General features: G+C 33.6%; 2 protein-coding genes across 3 annotated transcripts in view; one reads left to right on the top strand and one right to left on the bottom strand.

Annotated features, from left to right (window-relative positions):
- LRRN3 (leucine rich repeat neuronal 3) overlaps positions 1-18108 on the top strand; it is a 32237-nt gene extending 14129 nt beyond the window's left edge. The window contains exon 2 of the mRNA XM_054276069.1: positions 14738-18108. Within this exon, the coding sequence (XP_054132044.1) occupies positions 15087-17213 (2127 nt within the window). The 5' untranslated portion in view covers positions 14738-15086 and the 3' untranslated portion in view covers positions 17214-18108. The remainder of the gene's footprint in view (positions 1-14737) is intronic.
- IMMP2L (inner mitochondrial membrane peptidase subunit 2) overlaps positions 1-25968 on the bottom strand; it is a 407502-nt gene that overhangs the window by 225678 nt on the left and 155856 nt on the right. The gene's annotated exons all lie outside the window — the stretch shown is intronic.

Here is a 25968-nt window from a genome sequence, read left to right as displayed (position 1 = left end):
CCAAAGATGGTGACTAAGAGAATGGAAAGTAGGAAAAAAACCCCAACCCTTCTCATTGCCCTCATCTTACTCTCCCATCTGCCTCTAGCAGACCAAAACCTGTTTGTACCTAATCCTTTCAGCATAAATCAACAATTAAATGTAATATTTTACAAACATAAGGTGCAGCTGAGATTATCAAATTGAAGAAATATCTATTAAAGAAAATCATAGTCATTCTGAATACTTTGACAATTTTTTTTAGCCAAATATATTTCTTTTAAATTCTGAACCTGGCTGGCAGGAAGACTGTGAATATAAAGAATGGTACATAACAGCATCCCACAAATCAGGATGTGAAAGGCATAGAAATACTTTAAGTTGATTTCCAGTCAATAAGTATTACGAATATTTTGCAGGCACAAAATTAAATGAGACCACAATTAACCTCAGCTGGATTCTGACACATGCCCATAGTGCAGAATGCTCTGTCTGTATCCTCCTTTCCTGCAGCCAGACATTGAAATTTTATTTTTACCTCTACTGACAATGCTTACTTTATGAAGAAATAGATGCAGTTTTGCATCGAAATGTCAGTGCTCCCATCAATATTGTCACATCAGACAGAAGTCACTGAAATCTGATGCTAATAATTTTGAATATTTAAATTAAAAAAGATAAATAATAAAGACTATTGGAACTGTTGCATTAGATGTATGTTGCCTGTTAGACCCAAAGAATTGCCTGTATCTGTCCCCTATGGTTTTGTAACCCCTGGAAGTTCTTTCTCTGACACACAGAAACCTAACACTTGTAAACATTAAAATATCAAACTAGCACGGGTAGCCTCTGGAACTAAGGATTTTTCTTCCAGTGAAACAAATTCTGTTTCATGCTGCTTAGCTATTATTATTTTTAAAAGAGAAAGCAATTAAAACCATGGTGAAAAATTCACCGAGAGCAACTTTCATAACAAAAGTATTACAGACTCAATAGCAGTAAGATAGGAATGAGCCTGTTCCAAAACAATCTGCCTAAACTAATTACCAAACTAATGAAGGCTAATCATTTCAAACCTTAATAACAGCTTGAAAAATATGCTATTTCACAATTAAGCAAATGAACCAGAAAGATTTTTTTTTTTTCACTAGAATGTGCTGATTTATCTTTCCATTGGATTTCAAGGATGACATTTGTGTATAATGTACTACTTTATAGAGTAAAACAAAATAAATCAAAACAAACCTTCCCATTCATCAAAAATAGCTTGCTGTAAGTTTATTTTACATTATATTACAACTTCAGTGGAGAGAAATGCTGCCTCTTTCCCCTTAACAGTTCTAGAAATTGAGTTTATATAAGGGAAGCATTTGAGGACATGAATAGCAGCATTTCTGCTTTAACAGAATAGAATTCTTACTTCTCTAACATAGGGGAAGTCTAATAGCAATTCCTGAAAGGTTTAAAACCCTGAAAATAGCTTGGAAAACCAGAAAGACAAGAAAGCTTATCAAGACGTCTTCATTTTAACATTTCCTTAGTTGTTAGTTTGGTAGCTACAGAGCATTAAAATGAGATTATTCAACCTAAGCAAAAAACAATTATGAATGCTTATCAATTAAGCATAGCTAATAATTAGCCTTTAATTCACAAACATTGAGCATTAGCTATAACCAGAACGTCCTTGGTACCATCATATTAGGTTATCATCCTGGACAGTCATGATAAGGAAAAGGATATCTAATCCTAGAGAAACATTCAGATGTTTTGCTCACTGTCAACAGAACAAAAATTTACTTCAAAGCATGAGTTCCCTTGATAAAAAAGGGTTTGGTAATAGATCAAGCTACTAAGAACATAACCTACTAAAAATTTTTGGACTGGTGCAGATCACTACACAACAATGTTCAAAGGAATATCAAGCCTTACCTTTGTCAACATGTAATTGTAATTTTCCATTTTTATTTCTTTCAAGCTAATTATAGTGGTTTTTTACTGAGTATCTATGTCTCCACCTGCAGTGGAAATGCCATCTTTCATTAAAACATTAGGCTAGTGAATATCAGTTTTCTGCGTCCAGATGATATAAACTACAAGGATATTAAAAAGGATTGAGACATCCTGACTTTGGAGAGAACATATCTCAATAAATCTTAAATATTTTTGTTCCAATAAAAAATATTTAAAATGTTTTTAAAATTGAGCCTCGAAAAATAAGTATTTGCACAAAAAAGGCAACCAAGCAGCAAAATTCTTTGTATCTTATCAATTTACATTCAATTCTAATTTTTAACAGCAACCTGGGAATTATAATGAAACTAAAACCTGATTTTCAAGCCAAACATTTTTATGGCCTTTAGGGTATTTTCCTTACTGCTTGAAATGCAAGTCCTAAAAGCCTGCTCCTGAAGGGCTGCCAAACAAAGCTATTCTACCTCATAACTACTCGACTTTCTACTCATTACTTCTGTAAGTTTCAAATGCTATTTCATCTTCTCTGGATGTTGCTCACATTATTGCTCATGAATACCAAGAGACAGAAAAAAACATCCTTCACCTTCAAGGGAATGTTTTCAGGACTTTTCAAGTTCTCAGCCATTCATATGTGATGCTTTGCCTATTCATTTAATCACAGGATAATCTCAACCTTTAACCAACTGCAGATTACTGGATTACCAGAGATTCAGAGCTGAAATTTCAGAAATACATCAGGATCATTCTCCACAACCGGTAATGGAAAGTGAACCTGATTGGTCAAGGTTTGAAAATATAGGAATTAGACAAGTCAGTGTTCTGCATGCCATTTTCCAAATCTGAATTTACTTTCAAAATTTGCATTTCCCACATGCAACAGGATAGGATGATAAGGACAGTTTAAAGCATACTTAAACAAACCTAAGGACTGCTATGGATTTTGATCTTCAAATTCCTTCCATGTTTTATTTTCTTTGTATTAGGAATGTTAAAGCAATTCGAGGTGACATTTCCTAGCTCATTAACAGAGGACACAAAGTCATTTTCAAGGAGACAGACAGGTGGTTTATATATCATTATAATATCAAACAAGGAGACAACTATTGCCTGAAGGAAGGATAATTATACTGCAAGAGAACTAAACTATATATTTAGTTCACATGTATAAGCACTGGCAGAACAAAGTCACACACCAAAGCTGGATTATCCTCATTTACCTGTTTATATTTTGATTAACCATATTAGCCCTCAATTCTTTTTAATTGGTATTGGTTTGTGTACTGCATCAGCTAACTCCATCAAGTGAATTATTTTCAAATTATGTGCACTACCTGTTACGCACTGCTGCAACACAGAAGACCTATTCATATTTTTAGAGAAACACCTCCATATCTTAATTTCTTTTTTCAGATGGTCAATCAAACGCTATAGGATAGGGATGCTGTCTGCCTGGTTTTACCATACTAGCTAAGGAAGGACAACTTAAGTCAATGCACTCTTCCAAATATCTGTACCCACTGCTTTAAACTCTTCCATGGTATATGTGAATTTTTCTTCTCAACTATTGCAGCATATATAGTTTTAAATACTGTGTATTGCATGTAGGATTCAAAAACAATACCTAAGTCATCACCTTCAGCATGCATCTAGAGATTTCCTATGTATTTTCTATGCCTCCAAACAATTTACCTAGGACACTTAGTATAATCTTTCATTATGTTTGCCCACAATGTTTTCTCTGTATATACTCTCAATTATTTTCCATACATGGCAGTATGTATTTTCAATTAGTTCCAGTTAGTTTCCATACATACTTCTAGTTAACTGGGGAGAACCATTTATTAATTCAACAAAGACCACCAGCAATTAATCTTCCTATGGCCCCTCATAGCTGACATACTTTTCTAGAATTATAATGCACATACAGGAAGAAAAACTACTCCATGTTTATTCAATAAATATAACTACTCCTCATCTAGCTGTAAATGATTTGTCACTGTACTAAATATTTGTACAAAGAACTAACAACTCTTTCTCCTCTGTTGTCAACAAATGTAAAACTGTTTTACAGAGGAAGCACCTTCATCCTTTTTCAGAATATTAATTATCATTTTCATCATACCAACTGATTCTGCCCTATTTGCAATTTGTTGTATTGAACCTCAGTGATCAGCACCATATATAGCATTTTATGGTGGTTCTTACCTGTAGCCAATAAGCTAACGTGACTTTTGGCATCTGCTGGGGTCATAATTTTTTTTCACAGGCATTCTGGTGCCAGTGGTCCCTCTATGAGTAATCAAGCATACCACGTCTTTCTCCTTACTTCTGATAATTACTCGGATGACTTCCACCTTTGAATCAGAAATTACAACTAGAGTCCAAAAGCATAACTTGTTGAAATATCGTTGAAATATCACACTATCGTAAGATCCATCTTTACTTATTCAAGTTGTTTTACAGCTGAAAAAGACAACCATGCCATTATCTGAAAGCACAAAAGCTGATGTTAGGCTTTAAAAATGCCTTAGAATAAAGATGTGGGTTGATTTGGCATACCATCATTACAAAATTATGCCTTCTTTGGAATCCAGTCCAGTCTTTGGAAGGATAGTTTGAAACGGTTTATCTGTCCCACTTTAATACATCTGGTAAAGAAAGCTGTTCCATAATTACCACTAATAGCATCTTTTCGGTATCTTAATTCAAACTTGCCTTTTCTTCAGCCTGAAGAGCAATTTTCCATAGCAAGAGGCATTTCATTGCACAAATATATCTGTGCATCTCCATCGTTCTGATCATAATGTGTGAGGTAGTGTTCCTACATGCCTCTATATAAGCACTCTCTACACAGCAGATACGTCTATCCAAAATCTTGGAATCATAAGCAGGAATCACAAAAAATGCAAGAGAAAGGATGCATGGAAAATCTAATGCAAACTTTTGATTACAGCGATTGCAGTCTGGTTGATTGGTATGAATTCTTGAACAATAAACACTGGTCAAAATTCTTTGGAAGATCAGAATGTCAGATTTTGTATTGATGTCAAATTTGGCATCCAGAATTCAGAAAGGGGATGCAAAGATAGGTTCTGAAAAGCTAAGAAAGAAATACAGAATCAAGATGTGGCTAGATAATGTAAGTTTCATAGCTGAAGTAATCCTGTTCAATGCTAATGAGCCAAATCATCTAACATTAGGGAATTGAGTCAATCTTTCACTTCAGACAAAATTTCAAAGAATATTTTCAAATAACAGTAAAACACCAGAAGAGTTATACATTGGGAAATAATGGAGTGAGATCAATGAGTTTAAATAAACTTCCAATTCTGAAAGGAAACAAAAACATTTGAAAGAGGATTCAGTTAATGTTCCAGGAAATATAAGATTATTTTGCTGTAGTGACATAAACTAGGAAGGAGAAGGAATATTATTCTTGACTGTAAGTATTGCTGTTTATCTCTTTCTTCTCATCTTATTTTTAAAAGAAAATCTTGAGAAGATTATATCATCATTTTTATGTGTGTATTTCTGGGGAAATAAAAAGTGAACTATGGTAAACACATAATGTGGATTAGAGCAAACAAATAGGTTATAAAAGCCAAAAAACCCATAATTTGAGGTCTAAATATAACATTAGTTTTGAGAAGCACATGAAAAAAACCCATAACATGTAATATTATTAATTACATGCTCAGTTGAGCAAAAACTGTAATTAAAGCAAAATAAAAACCCTAATACTTTCTGCAATCAAAACAGTACATGACAGTATCTCTGCGAGTTATGAGTATGCCTAAATTACTCCAACTGTTATAAAACACAGCAGAAAATAAAACTTTTATTTCCTGATCTTTACAATAATATTCTGCTTTATGCATTGTCAGTTCTTGCATCCTGAAGTTTTATTTTTTAGTGATCCATTTCTATACACTGCCTCAAGAAAAAAAAAACCAAAAAATTACAAGAAAATGACAAAAAAATTACAAAAGCACTACAAAAATTACCAAAAAAATTCAAAAAATATCATTTTTTATTGAACAATATATTGTGAACCTGCTTCCCCAGGTTGCTCTGAATGAAAGTAATCACCAAATGTAGTCACAATTATAAAAAAGCAAGTCAGCCTAATTTGGTAGGAATATTCATAATAGATATCTCATCCACTACTGGCTGCTAAAAAATTGACCATTTTTTTTGGTTTTTAGCTTTTGTTTATGATAATGATAAGCAATAAATGCTTTTCTATCATGTATCTCAAAGCAAAATTCATGTAATATGTTCTAAATATACATCAATTACTGGATGTGATTGTAGCAGAATGTTGCTGATATAGGTGCATTCATTAAACCTATTTATAATTTTGGATTATTACAGTTGATATTCAATACAACGCACAGTGGACATTTTTTAATATTATTATTGTAAGAGCATTTCCCTTGACGTGACTATGTCCCAGACAAACCATAAATTTACCAATAAACTAAAAGGTAAATTCACTAAATATTCAGAGGCTGTCATTAAAGACTGACAACTTAAAGTAATTTAGGACTTCCAAGCCTAAATTTCTGTTATTGACAAATTATAGAATAGAAATTATAACTCCTAAAGTTACCATGTTTATTGTCATGCTAATTTATTACAGTGACCTTTTTCCCCTTGATAAAAAAAGAAAAAAAAGGAAAAAAAGAAAGAAAAAGACAAATCAATTCCCAAGGAAAATATCATGTGCTAAGTACAGCCACTACTTGCTTCTGCCTTTATTACAGATACCTGAAAACACCTATTTCTATGGTTTAGGCATTTTTAATATTTACATTTTGAGTGCCCCAGAGGAAAAACACATGCAGATTTTGCCAGTAGCTTTGCTGGATTTTGGCTAGGCTTTTTTACTAGTCAAATGTACTATAGACTTGCAGAATCTGTATGGTAGCTTTCTAGAAAATCAAGCCAAAACTGGTCTGAAATCTTTAGTTCTGGCCATCTGCTAGAAGCATCTGGTAGCTGGGTACATGCACCCACATCCAGAACGTGACTGCTCTCTTGCCAACTGTGTGCCTAGGTAACTGCCAATATGTGCTTCTCCACTGCTAACATGACAACTGTCAAAAGGAAGCTGAACATGTACGAATAAATCTAAATTAAACTAACATATTACTTTCCTAAGTTACAGCCATCATTTTTGTACATAATTGCTCAATAATGGCAATGATAATTAAGTCACATAGTGAAATCTTTCGAAGGCTAAGAACTACACCAAGGATACCAAGGATCTAAGTATTTTGAAAAGTTTTTGGTAACATTTTAGTCTGTTTTCTCTGACAACTAGAAAATATATATGTAATACTCGCAATGTGATAAATCTCTATATAAAAACATCAGAATTATCCATGAAATATCTGATTGAGGAAGAAGAAATAAAATTAAAATCAGTTCAGGTTCTTTTTAGTTGTTTTTTCTTGATCCAAGTAAATAAAATTATGCATAGTTTAATGGACAAGCATTGAATATATTGCAAGAGGATTTGTAAAGCCATATTACAAATTAGAACATTTGTAAAGCCATATGAAAAATCTCATGTACATGTAGCTGATCATAATGTTTTTTTGACCCTATCTGTATTTGTAGATTAAAGTCACCTCAAATCACAAATGACAAGTTAAAATACAAATGGTAAAGTAATGTGTGGCTCTCATTGAAATTCATTCTCTTGTCATATCAATACAATTTTCTAAAACCTCCGCTCACCAAAAAAAGTTATTTTGTGCTCTTTAAATTAGGAGAAGTAAAAAAACAGGTGGTAACTGTAATTACTGAAATGATTAATTCCTTTGTGAGATCAAAGTAACTTTTCATCACCTTTTGCTGTGACATTTGTGGAAACGAGAGATGTATTCAATGGCTAGGTAGTGTATGATTAAAAGTTAAAAGCACACGAGAGACAGAACAATAGAAGGAAAATCTAAAATTAAAGACTAGCAAAGTAATGCTGGATCATGATAGTAAACTAGTAGACTACTGCTAAAGGAGAAGAATAAACCCAAGGATATTCAGAAATTGCCACACTGACTTTTTTCTCTTACCCATCTCTATTATCAGTTGTTCCTTATCTTGCATTTCATTGTTAAGCTCCATGGAGTAAAGATCAGGGTTATGTTTAGCAGCAAGTGAACACACAAGGTGATGGTCCTGATCCACTGCTTTAGCTCCAATGTACAATGATGGTGCTGACACCATATTAATAATGGTAACAAAAATACAATTTCTGTTAAGCTTTTTGAATTTGATTGACAAACATCTTACTGCACACACAGGTACTCCCAAAGTTGTCTGCCATCCCATGGTCAGTGATGGTAATCGCATTTAAAACAGGCTAGTAAACATACTAATATTTTTCTATCCTCCATTTTTTAGAACATATTTTAGTGAAATTTCATTTATGTACATTGAAAAGTTATTCTAGAATGGCATATACAATAAATTAATATATATACCTATTCCTTTGGATTTCATTTAACCTTTTGCTTTCATTACATCTACTTTGAATACTGTGTTTTCTAAGCTGTAAGATTCAATATATTGCAATATTTTTCAAAATACTGGAATGTAATTTTTGATTGATACAGGAAGGAGAACTATAGTAAGATCTGAATGAATTGTGTGTGGTGATAATTCCTCTTCTATCTGCTAAACTCCACTAAGAGACTGTAAACAAGAACAAAAGAATAGTAAGCCAATTAGTGAGAGACAAAGGTTAAAGCTCATGTAAATGTAGCTGATCATAATGTTTTTCTGACCCTATCTGTATTTGTAGATTAAAGTCACCTCAAATCACAAAATGTCCATTGATATAAAAAAAAAATTCCTTATTTATAAAATCTTGTCATTCTTGCAATGGTCTAAGGTATGAGAACGTGTCCTGTTTTACAGGCATATTTAACATTCCAAGATTGTGGCTTTCCCTCAAGCAAATTTAATCCACTTAAGGAGAACAATTAAAAGGAGTTGTAACAAGTTCACAAAATAAATAAAAATACACCTGCTGAAATAGTTATTCAGATAGTTCCAGTTGCTTCTAGGGTTGAATACCAGCTTTACCATTTCTTTTACATCTTGCATGTAATGCTATTCAGGGCCAGTCTGAAATTCTAAAAATCAAACATTAGAAAAAAAGTAAAGAGAATTTCTAAAATTAGTCAAGGTCCCAGCAGAGCCTTATCCAAATTTTTCACAAATGTCCAGATATTTCAGGTACTCACTTTAGAGATTTTCAACTTAAGACATTTGACACTCTCAAGAACACCTCAGAAACACAAAATTTCTAGAAAATCCTCATTTGTCTTTCAATGTGAGGCTATATCTTAGCTACACGTAGGAATATAAAATATTAAGAGCATATTGCAGTGAGCATATTCTCTTCTGTAAAGAGAAACAGAACGAAACACCAGAGAGTGCTCCAGAGAGTGGAATGAAAGCAAGTATGCATAGGCTAGCAGAAATGCTTTCCATTTTTACACTGCCTATATAATTTTCAGGAATCCTCTCAGATCAGCTATTATAGCTTACTTCTATTAATATTATGTCAAAACCAATTCTGTTATGAAAGTCTATTATACCTACAATACTAACTTTTTGTGCCTTAATGAAATATGTCAAATATATAAGATGTTGCATCTTTTTATTAATTGTAGTGTAATAAGAAAATCCCCAAGGAAGCATTTTTTGTTTGTTTTGGCCATGAAACAAACAAGGAAAAAAAAACTTAATAAAATCTTTAGAAATATATTAAATGTTCAAACTTCAGTCTATATATATTAATAACCAACATTTAGAAAACCCAAAAAACCTCTGTGTGCCATGACTAAAACCAAGTAAGTTTTGGAATGTCTCACACCCAATTTTTGGTTAGTGATATTCCCAGATTTCTGTCCATGGAACTGCTCAAAGTGGTTATAATGACAAGAACTGAGAAGTGCTCTCTGAGTTGATGTGTTTGAAAGGTAGCTTTGTATGAACAGCTGTGTTTTCAAAATGCTTGCCACCCCTAAATTGGTCCTTGTGAAGTGCACTGTTTGCCTTATTGCCAGCAGGGCACATTGCACTGTAACTGCTGCATTTTTAGGTTTTATCGCTGTCTCTCTAACTGCTGAAGTGGAAAAGAATGATTGCCAAAATCTGACGTGTTTCTTTTCCTTTCTGCCCACTCTGACTTGGTTCTTAGCTGTCTGTTGCTCCAGTGATGACAAATGTTGCTCAGTTTATTCATTCACTGTATGTCTTTTCCAGCTCAAATAACGGTGATACCCTCTTGTAAATCAAGTCTCCAGCTGTCAATAGTGGTAAATCAGAGAAACCTAATTAAGATATAACAATCATTGTTTCCACAAGAAATAATTAGGCTGCAAAAAGTCACACACATCAGGGTACATTTTTCTAAAAGCAAGAGATAATACTTAAAAGGAAGAGACACACCATGTTTAGTAAGACACCAAGTAGGGGCAGCAACAGGAATTGACCTCCAGAAAAAAACAGATAATCTGTTCACAAAGATTTAAGCATAAGCATCTAGTACATAAATTCTAGTGCACAAAACAACAAAAATCCTGAAGCACTAATAAGGAATACTAATTTGTTAGATATAAAATATTTAGCCTTCTTATTTGCAGACATCAGGAAGCAAACCATACTATTTCATCTGGATGAGGAAATACAAGTACAATCAGAGTACCCACAAAGATCTATAAGTGCAGCTGGGTAAAGAACTACATCAAAGACTCCAAAACTATGATGCACATTTCTTGCTGCTTGTGTGGAAACATCTATCCTGCACCTCAGCTTACTGGTGGTAATCTGCAATGGAGCCTTACCTGTACAAGGTTCTCTACTCTGAGAAAGTCCTAAGAATAGTACAAGTTTTAAGAATTGCTTAGAACCTCACATCCATAATCTTGAGAGGTCACCAAAATCCACTAACAAAGAGGTAATGCTGACATACTTGCATTATTTGAAAAAACTTCTTTTTTAAAATAAGAAAGAAAATGAATTCTTGGCACAGAAAATTTTATGTGTAAACCTCAGTTATTTTAAACACTACTCAAAGAAACAACAAATAACTTTCAGGTTCTCTGTGTCCTTCTTATAATAGAACCTTTAAAATTAGACATTCAAATTACTAAAATTTCACATAAAACTCTAGATGGTACAAAGCACTCAGCTTTAAAGCACCAGAACACATTAAAAAAAACTCTGAAAATCACTGCTAATAAGAGCACTTACATTCAATTTTATTCAGTATTTACTATTACTAGTACATTAAAGAAGAAAAAGAATCAATGCGTTCCAGAAGTTGAAAGTAACATGAAGTTAAATTCTTTTTTTCCCAATACAAACACTTATCTCTGTAACACCACATTCTTCAAGGAAACTGAACTTCAGATACAGTTTATGCTGCTGAGTGCAATTTACATGAGGTTATTTTGTTACAGTGAACGACTGCTCACTTTTCACTCCAAAATGATTTGAAGGCATCTCGAGGTTGGAAATTAGTTACATATATACAGACACACTCACACAATCACTGCAACCAGTTAAGCAGTTCTACTGCTTAACTCGATTCTGGGCTTTGATCACTTCAAGTGGGACAGGAGAACTCACACCAGCAATCCATTTTTTCGCAAATTCTTAGTCAAGATGTATATTGGAGTCACAATATAATATTGCTATAAACAAAAAAAAAGATTTTGCCACTCCAAGCATTATATACAATTTTTGCTGTTGTAATGTATCACTTTTTGATGTACTCCGTCATGTGAAGAGTACTACTGTCATAGGATTTAGTTCCAGGCTGTCCTGCCAGCAGCAGGTGATCCTTATGGGTCCCTTCTAACTTGGCACATCCTATTCTATGATTATATGATGTCATAAGCCACCATGGGTGCCCATGCTATTAGAAACATTATTTTATACCACACCTTGAATGACAGTTAAAAACAAATCATTTTTTAATATATAGATATGCCACTATTTAAACAAAAAAAAAAATCTTTCTCCTATGAAACAGTGTATTTTGGAGTGATGGCTGCAGGCTGGAAGTGTCAAAATTATTCTACAATCTGTTACTCAAGCCACTCAACCTCAGTGAATATTTTACACAAGACAGAAGCACTTTAACCAAAGAAATAAGAATGATTTATGCTAGAACACCATATGAGCTTGAGCTGGTGACTTATTAGCTAAAGCATTCACCAGAAAGAGAAAGGACATCAGATTAAATCAAAACGAAGCAGAATTTCAACCTAGATCTCAGCTCTTCTTTTTTCTGCTGCCTTTTGCAGAAATCCTATCTGATATATATGACATGGAAATATCCACTGATGCCCTTACTTTTGGTTTGAGAATCCCAAAGAAACTAGAATTTAAAATCAGGAGTATAAATGCAAATGCAGGAGCATGTTGGCTCAAAAGTATACGAAAATGTAGTTTATGTACTTTAAATGGTACAGCCTCTCAGGTGTCTGGGACACGCATGAAAACTTCATCTTGGTCCTTATTTTATGTTTCACAGTGGCCAATAGCAAATTTCCAGGGAGGGACAGAAAATCAGGTCAGCTGCATGGTTATGCTTCCCCAGATTGCTTTCACAAGTATCTCTACTGAGCAGAAGTCCCTGAGAATCACAGTGGGATCAAAAGGCTGAGATAAGACATTTGCAGTAGTAGTCTGTTGAATCTCAATTAATTTACAATTCAGGTAAGATTTTCAATGATCTTTTAATTTTTTGAAACATACATTTTATATTTCTCATGCTAGAAATACATTTTTCATATACAATCCAATTGAAAATACAATAGTCAGCACAAAATGTGCTTCAAGAGTATGTATGAAGAACATGACCAGAAAATTCTCCACCACATGGCCATCCTCTTTTCCCCTTACACAGGAAATTACATCTGTGCATTTGGCATAGAAGGATTTCTACTAAGATCTTTAGTAAACGTGACAGTACTCCACTTAGGGGTGTTGCCTTGTCTCCTGGTGGCAAAATTAAGAGCAAGTTGCAGGCATTAACTTTTCAACACAAACCTTTATTTTTCTGCAAGCCTCAAGTTCATCTCATTTCCCGGAACAAAAGAACAGATTATATTTTTACTATTTCAGTCAGTACGTCTTAGTATTTCTGTATAAACTGGGCCATGTGCATAAAAACATACTATTGATCCTCAAAACAGCAGAATGTTTTCTGTATGTTTATCTCACACATTGTCTGTTCACTCTATTAATAAACTTGCATGTTGAAATAAAATATTAAATGTCCTTAAATGCACATAACACAAAGAACCGCCTCAAAGACTTGCCAAATGTAATTCACATTGTCCCAATGCCCATATTACGTTACACAGTCCAACACCTTTCCTCTACACTGTTATGGAATACCTGGGTGGTCACTATGCCAAATCCTCCTGGGCCTGGAAAGGACACATAAATCCAAAAGCTTGACACTTAACTTTAGCAATCCTGCCTATCTATACCAGCAACCCCTTCAAAGTTATTTATCAATGTCAAATTAAGCATTGATCTTAAGGTTTGTAAACAATGTCAATGTGGATTTTAGCACTAAAGGCAGGGGGAGAAAGGGCATAAATGTGTATTGCACAACAGTCTTCAGAAACAAAGCCTGGGTGAAGTGTAAAGTCTATATTCTGAAGTAAATTAAGCAGTGAATATGTACTACTTTATATACACAGAAGCTCTTGAATGTGTACTACTTTATATAAGAAAATACAGAAGCTTTTGTATTACATGTGTTGGAACAAAATGTACACTCAAAGTCAAATTTGTTTTACTCTACAAAAAGAAAGTACATACCAAAAATCTGGAAAGCACACAACTGATGCCACAAGTGGCATTGATGCTACAAGGTTTCAGTCCTTACTATAATTTGGGACCTGAAGGCAGTCTACAGACTTCAGATTCTTGCAGAATTACAGGGAAAAGAAGCAATTGCTAGTGTAATTTTTTCTTCCCTTATCACTCTGAAGACACTTTTTTGCTAATACTCCTTGCAATTGAGGTTACTGAAGTCAAAATAAGAAAGTCAGTGATTAGCCTGAATTTGCCAAGATGACAAGCTATTTATTATAGGGTACATATTTCCTTCTAAATAACACTTAAAAGAAAAGAAAAAAAGTTTTCTTTCTAGACAGCAGCTACAAAAAGTATTAAAAATTATAAAACCTGTGGATTTTCAGTTTCGTATATTTCTGTATAAATATCTCACAGGCTTGCCTAAGAATGTCATTAGGAATGTGCATTAATCCAACCATTCCATTTCCCTTTCATTATAGATAAATTACATTCTTTATAGTTACAAACTTTATGTAAAAAAAGTTAAGTATTCATGCTCTGTAGGATTTTTCTCAGTGTTTACATTTTCAAAGCCAACAGAAATTAGTCTGCTTCTAGAGATAACTGAAAGAGAAAAGAAAATATTTTAAAGGAGGATAAAATATGTAGAAAAATCTCACTGATATATTTTACTTTATACTCTGTGGATCTTCGTCTTTCTGTAGAACAATACTCCCCTGGATGTATGACAAGCTAAAAGTCTAAAGACATATTACTATATTAACTTAATTTATGCTATCTGGATACCACTATAATACTCCAGACACCACAATCATTTTCCTTTCTTACTTGCAATAATTAACAGTAGAGAGCAAAAGATGGATAAATTAATTTATAACTTTATAGCTTCTTATACTAATTATTTCCTCTTCTTGTATTTTAGGTCATCTTGTTGTTCCTGCAAACGCTAATCAATCATGGGATTTGAAGTTAATACTTCTAAATAAATGAATTGTTTAATCTCCTATGACCATCTATACATACTTCATCTTCACAAAGCTCATCAATTTTACGTCATCAAGGACAAAGTGACCTTCATTTCCACAAAATGCTTCTTACTACTGGACAAGTTGGCTACAAATTTATCACATCCTCAGGAAAGAAGTCCTTCATGATCATCATTTGATAAATGCAAGATTGTGCTGTATTAATTGACCAGGTCATACTGAATTCTAGGACTATAACTGTGGAATACTAAAGGGTCTGTTACTTTCCTGAACATTTGGGCTAAGATGAAGGACCTGCAACTCAAAATTAATTTACTGCTTGGTCTAGTTACCACTGCTCTACTACAAGCTGTAGGAAGAAAAGCAGACTGCCCGGAGTCATGTGTATGTGAAATCAGACCATGGTTCACCCCCAGGTCTGTCTACATGGAAGCTCCAACAGTGGACTGTAATGATTTAGGCCTTTTTCATTTTCCAGCCACACTGCCTGCTGACACACAAGTTCTACTTCTACAAACTAATAATATTGCAAAAATTGAACACTCAGTAGACTTCCCAGTGAATTTAACTGGTCTCGATTTATCTCAGAACAATTTATCCTCAGTGACCAGTATTAATCTTAGAAAGATACCACAGTTACTGTCAGTGTACCTTGAAGAAAACAAACTTACTGAGCTCCCTGAAGAATGTCTCTCTGGACTCAACAATTTACAAGAACTTTATATTAATCATAATCTGCTTTCTGTGATTGCACCGGGAGCTTTCATAGGCCTCAATAATCTTCTCAGACTTCATCTCAATTCAAATGGTCTGCAAGTGATCAACAGAAAGTGGTTTGAAGCTACTCCTAATCTTGAAATTCTCATGATTGGAGAAAATCCAATAATCAGAATTGAAGACATGAACTTCAAGCCTCTTAGCAATCTGCGCAGCCTAGTTTTAGCAGGTATAAATCTCACTGAAATACCAGATAATGCTTTGGCTGGCCTTGACAACTTAGAAAGCATTTCCTTTTATGACAACAGATTTGTTAGAGTGCCCCACATCGCTCTTCAAAAGGCTACAAATCTTAAATTTCTGGATCTAAATAAGAATCCCATTAACAGAATTCGACGAGGAGATTTCAGCAATATGCTGCATCTAAAAGAGTTAGGAATTAATAACATGCCTGAACTGATTTCTATAGATAGTCTTGCTGTTGACAATTTGCCAGATTTAAGAAAAATAGAAGCAACCAATAACCCCAGATTATCATACATTCACCCCAATGCATTCTACAGACTTCCCAAGCTGGAATCGCTGATGCTCAACAGCAACGCGCTGAGCGCGCTGTACCGCAGTACAGTGGAATCCCTGCCGAACCTCAAGGAAGTCAGCATCCACAGCAATCCCATCAGGTGTGACTGTGTCATCCGCTGGATTAACATGAACAAAACAAACATTCGGTTCATGGAGCCCGAGTCCCTGTTTTGTGTAGACCCTCCTGAATTCCAAGGCCAGAATGTGAGACAGGTACACTTTCGGGAAATGATGGAAATCTGTCTTCCTCTGATAGCTCCTGAAAGTTTTCCATCTACATTGGATTTAAAAGCTGGCAGCCATATTTCTTTGCATTGCAGAGCAACAGCAGAACCAGAGCCTGAAATCTACTGGATAACACCATCAGGACACAAACTTTTGCCTAATACTATCTCTGATAAATACTACATTCATTCTGAAGGAACATTAGACATAAGTGATGTAACACAAAGAGAAAGTGGCTTATACACATGTATAGCATCAAATTTAGTTGGGGCAGACCTAAAGTCAGTCATGATTAAAGTGGACGGCTCTTTCCCTCAGGAACACAATGGATCTGTAAATATTAAAGTAAAAGACATAAAATCTAATTCTGTTTTGGTTTCATGGAAAGCAAATTCTAAAATTCTGAAGTCCAGTGTCAGATGGACAGCCTTTCCAAAAGCTGAAGACTCCCGGGCTGCACAGAGTGCTCGAATACCGTCTGATATAAAGGTATATAATCTTACACATCTAAATCCATCAACTGAATACAAAATCTGTATAGACGTTCCCACTATCTATTCTCAGAATAGGAAACAGTGTGTCAATGTAACCACAAAAGGACTGGACTTGGAAGTGAAAGGCTATGAAAAAAACAACATAATAGGATTCCTTGCCGGCCTTGGTGCTCTTTTGGGAATCATATCTGTGATATATCTCTACAGCTGCATCTCTCAAGATGTGAACTATGGCATTGGACACAGCTACCTAAGGAATTACCTGAAGAAACAATCCTTTTCACTCAATGAGCTTTATCCTCCTCTAATCACTCTTTGGGACATGGGCAAAGAAAAAAGCACAGCAATGGAAGTAAAAGCAACTGTAATAGGTGTACCAACAAATATGTCATAAATATGTCAGTATATCACTTACTTTCTGAAATAAAAAGCACAGGACTGTATTTGTGCTGAATAAAAAGGCAACAAGAAAAGCATATTTCTCTTAGGAACTAGATGGCTGGACTTTGTTGCTGCCAACAAATGGAATATATATGATTCAGTATGAGAGAAGAATTTTAATTAACTGGCTTCTAAGGGTATTCTACCAACCAAATAAAATTAACTTCATATTCTAGAACTTTCATGGGACTTTTAAGTCTGGAATACAGTGGAAGTAGCCAAGAACATTTTCTGTATTTTTTTTAAATTATTATATAAAAGTAGTGGAACTGAGCAATACCTCCTCCTGTGCTGTATTACACAAAATAGCCACGAGTTTTTGCAGTGAACAGATATACTAGGATTGACATATGGTGTAATGAAATGGACAAATTCTGTAGAGTAGACACAGTGAGTATGTGAATTTTTTTTAATGAGAAAATACATTTTTGATTAAAATCAAAATACTTTTTGTCTTGTTTGTTTCTAAGGAAAACACCTCACCTTTCTGGGAGTTCTTGTCTGACAATAACAAACACAATCCAAAGTCTGATAAAATATCTCTTTACAGATTCTCCTCTCTCCTGAAAATGCTAATCTGAGCACAAATGATATTTTTGCTGATTTTAGGCTGTACAATGTTTCTAACAGAAATGTAAGTTTAGTGATAGTTTTTTATCAAATTTTATTTACTCTAAGAGCATTATAAAGGCAAAAGGGGTATTGGAGCTGAGGCCACTTAAACCCACTTGAATTAGATTTCAGCATGGATATTGGTTAATGAATAGTTCTTTGATCCTTTTATTTTATACACTTTTATGTATCTGTGTGAAATACTTCTGTTCTCTTAGCAACATGTGAGCCGGCAGATGTTTATTTCATTATATCTGTATTACATAATTTTATTACTAGACAAAAGTAATCTCTTGTAGAATACATGGCAATGCTTTCCATGGTAGTACTTGTGAGCCACCATCAGATAAACATAACATCTTTGATCTCTTCACAGAAACTTCTCCATGGTATTGGCCATTTTCCATGACCAGAGACACCCTTTATGTCAAAATCCCCACACAAGCAACAGATGAGCAGTGGAATTCTTGTGCAGCTGTATATAAAAATGGACAGCTATTCCTTCTACAGATATCCTACATAGGCCTGAATTCCCTAGGAAGTAATAAATCCACCTTGTAGATTTAATAGCATAATGCATATTACCTTGCATTTTTGCACAAACATGCAAAAAAAAAAAAAGTAACAGCAGTTTTTTCAGCAAAGTAAAATCTCTTAAAAGTCATAGAAATAACTCAGTTGTGTTGAATTATGCTTTTTCATAATCTCATTTATACAAAGGCTGTTTTTCTCTACTCAAGGCATAGGGCTAAAATTTTCATGTATTTCATTAATTGGGATGTTTACTTTCTTTAATGGAGGAAGAAATTGATAAAGAATTATATTTAATTTCCTCAGAAACAGAAAAGTATTGCTACAGACTTTTGTTTCCATTTATTTCATAGTTTTCTCTCAGGAATGCACTAAAATGCTTTAATGCATTAATGCATTAAAAGCAGTACTTGCTGGTTATTCAAACCAGAAGAGTAGAAATAGATTAATTTTTCTTTGGCATTTGACAGCAAACCTCATTCTGAGATGCACCACTAATAAAAGAGAGGAAGCAAACATAGTATTGCATAAGTATTTGAAATATCTGGCTAGGAAATACCCACAATACAATACTAAAAAAAAAAAATTTATATTACTTTTTTCTATCAGTTATTGGACTGAAAGATAATATTTTATTAATAAAAAGATGAAGCATTTACTTTTTGGTAAAAAATTTGCTGCCATTTTAAAAAATAAATTGCGATATTTCATCAGCTAACAAGGTCAAACACTATCTTAAATAGGAACATTTCAGTTTCTAGTTTAGTTAAAATGCTGTGAAATCATAACTCCAAAAAGTACCTATAAAACCAAGATAAGAGATTGGAGAAAAATATGTTGATTTATGTCCTAAAAGGAAATTTCCGCTTCCAAAATTCTCTAATAATCCTATTCTGCTTGTGTATCCTGAAGTAATGACCTCAAGATAACTTAAAATAGAAATTGGGATTCTTCCCATCATGTTGTGCTGGCCACTAAGACATAATGGTCAACAATAATCTTATAAGATACCCTTTTTTATCTGAAGCCAGAAGAGACTCTTCTGAAATATGTTGCTATATAGCACAGAAAATAAGTTCACATACCAGACAACTCTAGAAGAGTTGCGAGAAAACAAATTGAAAACCAACACTGTGTCAGACATAAGGAAAAAAATAATTCTTATTATTGAACTGAATAAGGTGGATGTGTGGCACTGACAAAACAAGAAATTTTACACGGAAGAAAGTATACAGTAATTATTAAAAGTTCATTATTAAAACTTCAGAAGACATTTTGAAGGAAATAGTTAAATGGAATAGAGGAGACAGCCATTGAACACAACCCAAAAGAGCCAAAAAGACTGAGAGTTCATCTCATGCTAAAAATATGAAAACATACTTGAAAAAATAATAACAATTGCATGCAGCTTTTGTAGAAGTTAGAAAACAGATGACTAGAAATATATCCAGAGCAAAAAAAAAAAACCTGGTATTGCCTGCTAGGTAGAGAAAATACCCCCCACATCTTTCTGAAATACAGGTTGACCTTCCAAACCTAGTGGTTTGGTAGGTCAGTTGACTGATGTTCCAAACATGTAATTTGAATAGCTTTTCCTTTAATACCATTGGAAATAATTGGAACCAATTTTCTCAGGAAAAGACTACATAGGTACTCAGGGAAAATGCTAAACAGCAACAAAAAAAAAGAGAGAAGGATTATCAAAACAGGAGAAGGATAATCTAAACACTCAGTAAGCATGAAATCAAGACAGAGAACAAAAATGAAGATAGATGACTGAGTTTGTGAAAATTAAAGGAAAAAACCACCAAATTTCATTTCTGCATAGGACAACTATATAAGTTAGATATCTAACAAGAGATTTGCAATTACTCATTTATATGGATAAATTCAATATATCACTGAAACTTGGCAAACTTTGCATGATTGGAATGTTAAAATACACAATCATAACCTGTCTAGTCAGAACTGTGCTTTGAAACTGAGACTTGAGCTATTCACTTCACCTTCAATAAAAATTCTAAAGGAGTTACGTCTTCAATGTTTCCATTATAGGGCAGTGTGAAAATGAAGTACCAAACTATATTCTGTCCATGTTTAGCTGCACCTCAGTATTCTGAGACAAAATGTCCAAGCAGCTTTTGTAAATAACATAAGCATACAGTAAAACTAGTAATGAGTAATGAAAACAGACCCTATGGTGTGCAACTGACTATGGTTACATTATTTTTCAGGCTACATTAAGTCGTGTTTCATTTCTACAGCTAGGGTGACCAAAAAGAGATAGAAGGCTAAACCAATTGGACATCATGTTCTTTTGAACAATCAGGAAAAACTTTAAATAAATGTGTTGTACATCTACCTACTCAACTACAATATTCTCACAGAGATATAAAGCTGCAGATACATTGAAGTGCCTTCAAAGCAACTGAATCTTTTATTAAGTCATTCCTTCTTTCCTTCAGAAAAAGCTGAAAACTACAAATTAAATTCCTCTTTCAGCTAAAAAATGCTTTTTACAAATATCTCTCGCTTATCTTTCTGTCTCTCAGCTTCAATTATTTTTAGACCCTTTTTCCCAAAGCCCTTTTCTTTGCCTTGATGCAAATTCTCTGTTCCCTTCCATGCTCCCTGTGGGTTCTTTGCTTATTTCCTGCTACTATTGTTGCCAGACTGTCACATCATTTCCAACACTTCCCAGTAAAGACAGATGTTGTCTGAGTTACTAAAAAAATTATCAATGAAACATAATACTTGGAGGCAAAATATGTGAATAGATAAATACAATTATTAAAAAAGACCTGGCGTTTTTAGAGAAAAACCCAGTTGTAAAACTTATCAGATAATGAGATTAAGCATCTCTCAAGGAAACAAAAAGCAGAAATAATATAACAACATTCCAATGACAATAATAATATGGGAGTTAGATAAAGCTGGAAGGGCATGCAATTTGGGCAGATGGCCTATTCCTGATCCTAAAATAGCTGATGTTCTTTTTAACATTACAGTTTAGATAAGTGGAAAACAACCCCATCTGCCTCACCCTTACATAGCTATTGTTTGTTATCCACGCTAATGACAATTTCACACTGTTCTCCAACAAGCCATAATGCTTTTATCAGAAAAGTACATCAAAATCAGTGCTGGTGTCTTCATCTATACGCATTTCTTACAGACCAGACCTAGATTCTATAAAGAAAGCCTTTCAGCATTCATATACTACACTTTACAGGTCAAAGAGTTTACAGTTTTGTCATTTAGCATGTGAGCACAAGTCAGAGTCCGTCAGATGGCTGTTGAGAATAACTTTTGAGGGCAGAATCTTGTCATACATTCGTATTTTTTTCTATAAAATTTTACTATGTGCTGTTAATGTTTGTAACTTCTTTTTGTTTTTGTCTCTAGTGTGAATGTCAGCTAAACTTAAAAACATGCAGCTGAATACTTTACAAGACCAGAGAAAGTCAGTTACTGTCTGAAGTCTGCTAAAGACAGCTAAAACACACCTTAGGCATAATGGTAGAAGGATTTCATAGGACACAGAAACTGATTATAAAAATAATCTATTCCTAAATATCCAACATTTAAATGGAATATAAAGGTGCTAAAAATAGACTCAGAATTATCACTTTCAATTAAATGCAAAGTGCCCAATAACCATGCCAAATAAAAAACCTGAACCATTTAGAGGTAGTCTCACTATAATAAAGCAAAAAACATAATTAAATTAGAAGTAATCAGTATGTTTTTCTTTATGTTCCAGGTAATAAAAGGATAAATTTAAATTGTTACTATTAATTATAGTCTCTTAGATTAATCTTACCTTAAATTAATATAAAATGGGATGTTAAATTCTTACATAATTTAATAAATGCTCTGAAGGTATTCATGATAAGTGCATGCCCATTTTTAGCAAACTAAGTGCTATACTGAATATTCATGTGTTACACCACGTATTTCAAAATATGAAATAATGCTTTCTCCTAAAACACCCACTTGTACAATTTAAACTATCAATACCTAAAATATATTGCACGTGCACACCACTATCCTAATTCCATTTATTCTGCAGGAATGTAAAAGGATTTCTTTACTCAAGCTAGGATGAACTGTATCCCCAGGACTCCCAGACTTTTCGTTTGACAAGTTCACAATAGTACAGACCAATGTCACAACACTTATAAATCTATCATGTCCAATTCAGCCTTTCAGGCTGTTGAAGTCCCATTTAAAATTACTTCCTTTTCTACCTTCCAAGAAATTCAACCTCTCTTGTACCCTTCACATTTCATTCCTTCACTCAGCAATCATCTACTGTTTGCTTACACAAAATTACACCAGCAGCAGCCCTTCTTTTAAACCATTTTCTTCTTCATTAATACTTCATATTTTTCCCAGCCTCCTATGAACTAGACAACTTCCAGAGTATCCTTCTTCCTACAGTACTTTTAGAGTATTCTTCTCTATGACATTTGTAATCATTTTGTAATTATCAATGACATGGGAGGAAAAAAATGCCAAAAAACTACAATAAGAAAAAAGCTGAATTGCTCTATGGATTTGAAGGCAAATTTCAAGTGCAGCCAGAGGAAAAATGTAACCCTGAAAACTCTGCAGTCTATTCCCCAACCTTCTTCAGCAGCCAGCTCTGCTTTAATAGTATTATGCTAGCTAAAGCTCCCTTTCTTCCCCTTGGTCTTGGGAAAGCTGACTAAAATGGAGGATATCTACTACAGGTAGAGTAATTTGAAGTTATTTGTAACTTTTACCATATCTGGATTATTTAAAAAAAACAAAACAGAGAATAATCTTATTATTCATCCAGCCTTTCAAAAGCATACAACAATTTACAAGTATACACCAATAAACACATGACACCAAAGCACATACACCAAGGATTAAACACCTCTGCAATTAACTAAAGGTTTAGAACAAAAGAAATAGAAATGTATTGTCAAAGGGTTGTAAATGTTTATTATGCTTAGAGGTAGGCAACTACCCACCAGTACTTCCTCATATATTGAAAGCATTTAGGTGTGTAATTTCTACTGAATTTAACAGATACTAGTCTCCAATCTGTTAAGGTAGTTTGGACATTATAAAGAATGCCCCTAGATGACCAAAAGCCTGGCCCATATCAACCTGTCAACCTGACTGAGAGCCATCAAGAATTTTCATCTGCACAGCTCTCCTAAAGACAGTATAAATGCAATATACATCATTCATTTAATTGAAAACATTACATATATTTTTAAATAAGACAAAATGGGAAAAGAATATTATATTTATTTAAAATGCTTAGAATAGAATATTTTGTTGAGAGCATCTGTTTTAGGATTAAATAATACAATATCAATCAAAGAAATTCTGGAGAGTGAAGAAAATTAAACACCAGCAAGGAAATTCTCTATATGTTCAGATATTATCTAGCTACAAACAAAATGATATGCCATACAATATGTTCTAAATGAATGCATTTTAAGATATCACAAACAATATATAGGTTTACCTCGGATTCTTACTCTCTTGACCTTAAAGGTTTTCAAGAGTCTGCTCCTGCTATTTATCTCTAACTACAAATTTTATTCCTACATAATTTCTTAGGCTTCAACTTTTCTTCTTCCTTTTGTCTTCGTCATTTGAAATTTTTTTTGGCTTCAATTATCTTACACGTGAAAATTGTCTGTTCTTGTATGTCATGCAACATTGTAATCCCACTATCAGCATTTCTTTTTTATCATTCTGGCAAACAATTCTACTTTTCTCTTCTCTTATATTCTACCACCCTGGTTGTGTATAAAGAATCTAAATGCTTCTTGCTGGAACACTTATATTAATATAAGAAATTTTATGTATAATGTGATGACTTTTTGGCTAGTAGGTGTTTACCTTAAACAAGCATGTGAAAATTTTCTCAAAAATGTTTAGAAAATTGACAAAATATAAGAAAGAAAAAATACTTTTAAAATTGGTAAATTAGAAACCTTGATATGTTGCTAAAAAGTAAAGTGCGGACCTGTAAGTATTACAGTTAAAAGAGAGGAAAAATGAGAAACTTTAGATACTCAAAGGGAGATAAGTGAATGGTTAAAACCAATTGTAACATAGGATGGAAAAAATACTTTAGAATAAACCAGAAAATAGCTGTAAAAATGTAGCCAAAGGGGCCAAAACTGCTAAAAGAACAAGTTTGCAATGTGATCAAATCAATAAATAAGAGAAAAAATAAGTTGAATGAACAAAGAAGCGCTACAAGTAGGTTTAAAGACAATGAAGGAGAAAAATAGGATGAACAAAAGGTACAAAAAAGGAACAGGTGAAGGCACTGCATCTAACAGCCCATCCTGGAAACACAATAGCAATAGACTGGTCAGTAGTCAAGCAAATTTTAAACAAGAAGAATTATCAGACAGTACTATCAGAAGTTAAGAAAAATTAAGAATAAAGACATAAAGAAAGACTCAAGGAAAACAAGTGAGCTTGAAGATACCATGAAATATATATACATATAAAACATTCAAATTAAGACAAGACTTAACAAAATCGGGAAGAAAGAGAAGACAGCAGCCCTATGTGCTATTGATTTGGCCAAAAAATATTTAGTACAGCAAAAAGCTGTAAAGAAGATTTACCTTTTTTAAAATTCCTTTGTTATTGTTGCTGTTGTTTTATTTTCAAATATATTTCAGATTATTCTGAAATACTGCTAAGGAGACAACTATAATTTCCACCCCTTATGATCATGTGCCAAGGGAAAATTTACAATACTAATTCTTAAACGAGAGTGAAAATATTTATTAGAAAGTGAAAAGAAGTGCTTAAGCAATGACAAAGAGGGTTTTGGGGAATTCTGGCTCATATGCAGGAGGCAGTGACAGGTACTCTCATTTGGGAGGTTTCATTCAGAAGACAACTGAAAGCTGATAACCCTCCATTATTAAGCAAAATACTTTCATAAGGAAATCTCAGAGGGAAGGAGACACTACTGCCTCTAATTAAAGAGAGAGCTCAAGGTCCAGGAGCTGCTTAACAGTATCAATTATAATGTCACTAATAACTAATTAAGGTTTGTGATTTTTCTAAATATTACCAGAGCCAAAGCAATATCAAATATTGCTTTTAAGAAGCCTCAAAGTTCTTTAAAAATAATTAATACTGAAGGATTAACTACAAAATCCATTTAAAGGCAACAATGAAAGACACTAGAAGGTATTTCAGTTTGTTTTAAATCATGTTGAAAGCAAGTGTATTCCAGCCAAAAGGAGCCAATCATAGTTACATAGAATAAAAGCTTGAAGAAAAATAAAAGGGAAGACCAAGAGCAGGGGGCAAAACAAAGATAACAAAATCAATTAAATTAAGAGGAGAAAAGAGGGAAGACAAAAATGATCCTGTTTTAAATTAAGCTATAAAAGTCAAGTTACTATATTTAAGTTACATACTAAAATAATGACTGATGCAAAAGAGTCAGAATACAGTAACAGAAACGTAGACTTTTAAAAGTAATTTTTTAAGACTCCTTTTAAAACTCATAGCAAAGTAACTGAAAAATCAGTGAAATTGTG

This window comes from Melozone crissalis, unplaced genomic scaffold, assembly GCF_028551555.1.
Source record: "Melozone crissalis strain CALT ecotype California unplaced genomic scaffold, PUWL_Pcris_2 ptg000004l_1, whole genome shotgun sequence".
Lineage (NCBI taxonomy): Eukaryota > Metazoa > Chordata > Aves > Passeriformes > Passerellidae > Melozone > Melozone crissalis.
This window is presented reverse-complemented; position numbering and strand designations above follow the sequence as displayed.